The sequence below is a fragment of the Manihot esculenta genome, chromosome 3 (assembly GCF_001659605.2).
Source record: "Manihot esculenta cultivar AM560-2 chromosome 3, M.esculenta_v8, whole genome shotgun sequence".
In the NCBI taxonomy this organism is placed as follows: Eukaryota; Viridiplantae; Streptophyta; class Magnoliopsida; order Malpighiales; family Euphorbiaceae; genus Manihot; species Manihot esculenta.
This window is the reverse complement of record NC_035163.2, coordinates 13,679,946-13,687,914: the sequence shown is the minus strand read 5'-3', so window position 1 is coordinate 13,687,914 and position 7,969 is coordinate 13,679,946. Positions and strand designations below refer to the sequence as shown.

General features: G+C 30.1%; 1 protein-coding gene across 1 annotated transcript; it reads right to left on the bottom strand.

Annotated features, from left to right (window-relative positions):
* Positions 1-214: 214 nt before the first annotated feature.
* On the bottom strand, positions 215-1,651 carry LOC110611105 (probable aspartyl protease At4g16563). Its single transcript, XM_021751236.1, has one exon. It carries the CDS (start codon positions 1,646-1,648, stop codon positions 215-217), a length of 1,434 nt encoding a protein of 477 aa, XP_021606928.1. The 5' UTR covers positions 1,649-1,651.
* Between the last annotated feature and the right edge of the window lie 6,318 nt (positions 1,652-7,969).

The window sequence follows — 7,969 nt, the reverse complement described above, 5'->3', positions numbered from 1 at the left end:
ATTAAAATATTAAATTTTTATACTTTAAATTATAAAATATTATATTATATAAAAAATTTTGACTTTTTAACATTATCATAAAATTTAAATTGAATTAGTTGACTCTTAAATAAAAATATACAAAATTTAATTGAACTTATTTCTATTTTCAGCGAAAGATTATTTTATTAACGACATCAAACTATAAAAACCTTATGTTTGTCGCTATAAGTTACTACTTGTTATGAAGTTCTTGAGAAATTGCAACTGAAGCACAGTCCGTTGGCTGAAACCCAATTCTCTCGTTCTCTAAATCATAAACAACCTCCACATTTTGTTGTTGGAAGCTACCAAAAATCCCAGCTGGTCCAAAATCTCCAACATCCAGGCGTTGGAACAACAAACATTTCACCACCGTGGAGTTGATCGGAGGACTCACAGCATAGAAGCGAGTCCCTCTGGGCAAAGTAAGACTCGCATTGTTCAGGAAAAGGAAAGTGATTGAAGGAAGATTATCATCATCTGACATACACGTATTGTTCGGACATGGAACCTTGTAACAAAGGTCAAACGAAGCTCTTGTTTTTACTGTGGCTCTAGGATAATTTACCATTGACTCAACAACTGAGAGAAGCTGAGAATACAAAGGTTCAGGCAAGTGAGTATAAGTGGTTCCTGAGTCGATTAACATACCTCCATTGCCATGAGAATCAAACTCTCTCAAGCTTGAAGGCACTTGCAGCGCACTAGAATTACCTACTGTTATAGCTTGTAAGCCAATGTAGTAATAATTAGGGTAGATGAGACTCTTCAACGTCGGGGTGAATTGCATTTTATCTTTAGAAGATAGGGCCATGTCTCCTATAACTAATGGGCTGGAAACATTAGGGTTCTTTGCGTATCTGAAGGCCAGGAAACAGTGAGAGAAGCCCTTTTGAAGGAAACCCAGCTGTGAAGGCAAAGAAAGTGAACCTCTACCAAACCCTGCAATCCCAATTGGCTCACGATATGCAGATCCTACACATCCAAAACAGAAATTTTGAATGTTGCTAGTAACACTAGCACCACCAGACCCACGTCCATAAACCCTAAGTTCATCCTTTGTTAGTGTCCCAGTGACAAGCCCTCCTCCATAGGTGTAAGCAAACGAAGGACATGGCATAGAACAGTTGGATCCAATAAGGGTAGCAAGCGGACAACCAGCCACAGTGCATGGGTCAAAATAGTTATCAGAACTATGAACATCAGTGCAATAGGGACTAGCACAAGAATCCCTATAAGAAGAAGAAGATTGATAAGGAGAAAAAGTACCCTTAATACTTCCATATTCATCACAATCCATGCAAAGAAAAGATCCACAAGGAACCCAGTTAAGGTCACTTCCTGTATCCATATAAACTTGAATGGACTGTGGAGGGTTACCTATGTTTAGAGATAATAAATACCCATTTCCTATTCCCCTCAATGGGACTTCCATGTCTAAAGCATGTGCTTGTCTTTTTCTTGAGCTGGAGGAAGCATTTGGGATGGGAAGAGAAGCCCTAGAATGGATGAGACCAAGAATCAGGACATCGTTTGGTTCTCGTTCTTTTGCCAAAGACTGATAAGAGCTGCAAAGCCACATATTGAAAAGGACGAAAAAGAAAAATGTGAGGATTTTGCCAGCCATTGCCATTAGTTGTGACAATACTTAGCTTAAGTGGGGTTTGAGGAGCAATTTAGGCTTAGCATGCGATCACGTATTTATTGAAGAAGAGAAAAACTTAAAGAGGCTCACATAATAATAAAAATAATAATGACAATTAATAATAATAATAACAACTTAAAGATGCTGACGGTGATGAAGCGTTTATTTCATGCATTTAATTCAAGTACATAACTTCTAACCAACTTGTAACAGCTCTAATTTTATCTTGTATCATGCACATGCAGTAATAAGATTTGATGGCTAATTTATAATAGCGATCTTTTTAATTTCTGATTATTATTATTATAATTCAATGGCTTATATTTAATTTATTATAATAAAATTTTTTATTTTTAAAAAATATTATATAAAAAAATTATATAAAGTGGTCTGAAAAATTCAATCACTTATATAAATAAAATAGTCTGAGAAATTCTTATGTAATATTTTCATAATAAATAAGAGATTTCGTGTAATATTAAAGATGATAGATAACATTTTTAAATATAAAAAATCGAAGATAAGAAATTTAAATGTAACAAACTCTAAAGTGGAAGATTAAAATATATATAAATTTCCCAATATTTGATACAATGCCACTGACTCATTGTGCTACAGACGGAAGCTAATAGAGAGATGCTGCATTGGAAACGTTAATTCTTAGTAAACTTTTTTTTTTTATAGATTTTTTTAATATATAGATATAATATAAAAGAATAAGATTCTAAGTGGGTTGTGTGTTAGCACGAGAGGGAAAGAGAAAAGATACCTAATAGCAGAAACGGTGGAGGATTTGTCCATTCAATTAATGGAAAATCTACCCATGTATATGTATATAAAGCAAGCCTCTGTTCCTACGGTACTGATATATAGCATTGATAATAATTTATTTAAAATATATTTGTGATAAATAATTATGTTATTATTATTAAATTTTAAATAAAATTTATAATACGCACTTATAACTTAGTCTGGTGGTACGTGCATCTGAGATATATCAAATTCTACTTTTTTAATCTCCAATTTTTATTTAAAAATAAAAATTGAAAATACAAAACTTTATATAAAAGAATAATGAGGTTCAAATTTATTTAAATTGTTTTAAATCTTATTTATTTTTACACATTAAAATTTAAATAATTACGTGTAAGTCTAATAATATTTACAGTAACGTAAATGTTATCTTACCTAAACAAATATCAAGTGCGCATGCGTCATCTATACACTTTGATTTGTACTTTGAAGTATAAAAAGTTTTTTTCCAAGTATTTTATTTATTTTAAAATATTTAATTAAATAATTAATCACAAGAGAAGTACGGATGAGAAGAATCTCAATTTTCATTTTAATGCGAGTAGCATAGAGAGGAGAACACGTTTAGTGAAAATGGTTGGACGACATCCATCCAAATGCATTCGTGTAGTTTTGGTATTTAAGATTTTAAGGAATCTTAAAAATAATAATACGTTATTTGGTGTAGATATACGACTGGTAACCATTAAATTATTTAAATATTTTATGTTAAAGGCATAAGAAGCCTCCTTTTATTTATTAAAAATTAAAAAAATAAAAATAAAAAAATTACTGTTTTTACAATTTTTATTCACTTTATTTTTTATATATATTAAAAAATAATTTTTTAATTATACTATTTTAAATGCATTAAATTATTTTTAAATATTAAGAAATATTTTGAAAAAAATTTTAAAAATAAAATAAAATAAAATAGGATTATAATTATTAATTTATATATTATTATAATTGATAATCGCTTGATCTCTCTAACACTTATGCCACAGTTGAGCCCTCTAGAAAAGTCAGACCCAAAACTTATTAGAGCCTATTATGCAAGTCAGTCCATTAGCGCATAACTCAGATCACATCCGAATAGACCGGACATACCGAGACCTAAACTTAATAAAAAAAAATTCAGCTCACCTGACGTGATGGGTCAGTGGGAACGAACCCATCTACACCATGACTCTGTCAGCACAAGCGCCGAAAATGAATTAAAGAGAAAGGGAATATGTTCATACATATGACTCTGTATCATAGCGACAAATGACATTATAACAGAGCGGCAATTATACGTCACTAGAATATAAATGAAAGAGAAATAAAGGAAAGAACATGAACCATTCAAACTAAACTTACATTTTTTGAATTTTAGATTATCAATAATATAAAAATTTAAATAATAATTTTGAGGTATGTAAAAAAAATATGAAAGTATTATTTAATTGTTATAGTATAGCAAAATTAATTATTTAATTTTTTTTATATTTTTAAAAATACATTAAATAATTTATATAGTCTTTAAAAAATTTAACTAAAATGTCTTAACCAATTCAGTTTTAGTACTATTATAATAAGCTTCTTTTTCACTTTTTATTATATAAACTAATGGAGTTACAACTCAATGGAATGAACTCTTTAGTTGAGTTATCAAAATCACAAATTATTTGTTGTGTTTTTAAAATTATTGAAATTAAATAATTAATTCCATTTTTTCATAAAAACTAAATAATAATTTATTTTTTCAAATACTTTTTTTCTGACTATTTCAATAAAAATCTAATATTTAAATTTATGTCAATTGATTGAGAAAAACTCAATATTTACGTTATTTTTTATTTTAATCTAAACATTTAAATTTTAGATAAATTAATCCAATATTTCAATCTATTTGGTGTTAAAAAAGAGAGGAAAACGAGGAAAAGGGATATATGTTCTCCTTCTTCATATGAAATATATATTCTTAAGGACAAAGAGGGAAAGGTACTTGTTTCTTCTTACATTACTTTTCCTCCATTCATATCATAAGGGATATACAAGAAGAAGAAAAAAGAAGTAGAGAAGGAAGTATTAGTGCATCATCTTCTTCAATACATCAAACTTTCTTTTACTCGAAGTGACTAATTTCTGCAATTTAGAGGTACACTTAGACTATGATTATATGATTTTAATTCTTTTTTTTAGCATGTGATTAATGCTTGAATTAGTGAAACAAATGGGGATGGATTTATTCATGTATTAGAGTCTATGAATCTCATTTTTCTTATTGGTATTAGAGTCATGTTTGTTTCCTAATTTATATGTGTTTTTAGCCTGCTAATAATATTAGAATGAATTAAAATTACTTTTGAAAATTTTGGTGTAATTTTAAAACTTTTATGAATATATTTATGAAGTTCTCTTTAGATAATTATATGTTTTTGTCTGCTTATGTGTTGATTACAATTTTTATATCAATATAAGGTAGAGATGTCAGACTTTAAAATGATATACTGTATGTTCAATTGGATAAAAAAGATAGAGTTATGGTTCTCCAAAATTATCTAAAAATCAATCCAAATCTGAAAGTTTTTGCAAAATCCAAAGGTTGAGAAAGACCCCTTTTATCCAATCCTAGTCTCAGACATTTTATGTGAGTTCTAAATTGATGTAATGGTGTCTTATTTTTCATATTGGATCGCACCAATGAAAAGGCCATACACAAAACCCCCTATTGGTAGGGCTAAAAGGTCGCGCATGGACAAAATGCACCGTGTCGGATGCGTGAAGGGCGCCATGTGCCAGCTCTGTTAACCGCATCAAACGAGGCATCGTTCAAGCTAAACGATGTGTCATTTTGCATATGCGAATTTTTTTTTAATTTTTTTTCAGTCTTTTCACAATAAAAAATTATTGAAAAATACATAAATTATTTTAAAATATTTGTGACCTAAAATTAATTTTTTAGGTATTTTTTATTTTTTGAAAAAATTATAAAAATTATTTTATTGTCCAGAAATTATGAAAGTTAAATCACTTTTTATTCATTTATTTAATTTTTAGCCACAATATTTGTTTGAAAAATAACTTACTTTTTTATTTAAATTATTTTAATTTAAAATCTTTTATAATGTGTTAAAAAAATTAAAGCACATTTTGATGAGAATACCGATAAGAATTTGCACTAAAAAATAGTATAGTTGTTTCGAGTGAGAATACTAATAAGAATTTGCACTCAAAAATAGAATAGCAATTTAGAGTGGTTAGCATGATCTATAATTTATTCAATCTATCAATGAATCTAAATATAAAATGGGATAATTTTTATTGCTTAATGAGACATATTATTAAAGTTAATAGACTGATTCAAAAAATAATTTGATGCGGGATCTATTAACTGTTAATGAGAAATATAGGACTCTTTAGATAAATTTTGTCTATTGCCAATTAAAAGGATATCTTTAATAAGCTATTGTATAAATTGAATCGTAATGATAATGGTACCTACAGATGTCTAGTTCAAAATTTTTATAATGAATATACTAATTTTATAGTAAGAAAGACTACGAGTTATTCTGTTAGATTGTCTATACGAGATAGTGAACTATTATTAAATACACTAATTGGATATACTAATGTTTGATGAAACATATGATTTCTAAAGTCATTTGTAAGCTGTTTGAAAATGTGGTTAATGATTTTCATAGATCATTGCCAGTGATGAGGCTGTGGATGGGTTGTTTGTTCATGTTATTTTTATTATTTATTTATGTAATTAAACATATGTATTTGTGAATATTTTATATTATTCAATAAAATGTTATTGAATCTTTCTATTTGAATATTGAGTTACAATAATATAAAATTTCCTTCCTTCAATAATTATTTAGTTTAGTTTATTATACATTAGAATTTTAGATAATGAGTGGGAACATAGTAAAACTTTCAAATTTAAGTCTGACGTAAAATAAAATTATTATTATTAATTATTGCTTAGAATTTTTTTTTTATGTATATGAATCACGCTTTAATAAATATTGTATTTCATATTAATATTAGTATGTCGTCTGTTGCTAAGGTTATTGATGTTGATCTTAATAAAGTTTAAAAGCTCAAAGTGACAATTACGAGATTTGAAGCATAAAAATTTAATATGTCCTGGAAGAGAAAGAGGCTCTTAAGGCTCTGAATGTGATCATGCCAATACTTGAGAATGGCATCTCAAAACAACATAAATCGAGAGGCCTATGATGCTTGGGAAAAAAAGAATTTCCTTACTTGCATTACATTGCTGAGTAGCATGGATGATAATGTCATGTGTAAATTCCATAAGCATGCAAATGCAAAGGACATGTGGTCCGCATTAAAGGAGAAATTTAGGAAGCTTCTCTTACTTGACTTAGGGCTTTCACTATTAAGTTCGACACCTGTAAAAAGTGCCCTGACCATACCATATGTTAGCATCTGAGGCATATGTTGAATATGATTAATGAGCTAAAAGATGCTGGTCATGAGTTGAATGATAAGCAATAAGTCCAAGCTATTATTTGATCCCTACCCCAAAACTGGGAACATATGAAAATGAACCTGACCCCTAATGTGCATATTCAAACTATGGAAGATGTTATGTGACATCTTGAGCTTGAGGAAAAGTGCCTCAAGATGAATAAGTTTGGTACAAGTGTGTACATGGTTGACTTTAGTTCACAAAATAGGCAAGGGTACAAGCATAATGATGCGGGCAGAAAACAGAGTTGTGCTATGATTGGCTAAATCTGCAAGAAAGAGAACGTGAGGTGGTGGGTATCCACGGCAGCCACTCCGACGCTCAAGTCAGTAAACTATTGAATAGGGCGAATGTAGAACTTGAGAGTAGTTATATAAAAGAATCGCATACCTTTATCTCTATGATTGTTGGTTTTCATACTGTAAAAGGACGGAGATAAATATTGCATTTCCTGACAATCCAAAGATGATGTGGTTGGTTATCTGATGAGGTATCCTACCGGGGTAATTGGTTGGGGATTCTGTGATTACAGGCATAATGGAAGTCTATTGGATTATGCCTGTTAATGATAAATTTATACCAAGAATTGACCTATCCAGAGGAGGGCGAGTCTTGATGATAAACCGGGTGTTAAGTGTTTGGGTCTTCCTTTCCTCGGGTGGGACCGCGTTACCCACTTTATCATATCCTTGCTACGTGGTCCTATTTTGTGGTGATAGCTTATAGCTCACTTTGGTCGATTTTTGTGTAGTATTGGAGGTCCCCCTGCTGGTCTTTGATTTTTCAGATTTGAAGGTGACAATTGTTCTCATGGCCCACTAAGATTGGTCCTTCCCAGTTCACGCCGTTTTTCCTCTCTAGCTCTTCAATAATGGCTGCTCTATTTCTCGAGCTACATTTAAAGTCTACCATCGAAACTGTCTTAAAAAGATCCTTCTTCTTTCCCAAATATCACTTTTCCTCACAACTGCAATCTTTGCTTCTAAAAAGACTTGGTCGCTCCTTTTTTCCGGATTATACTC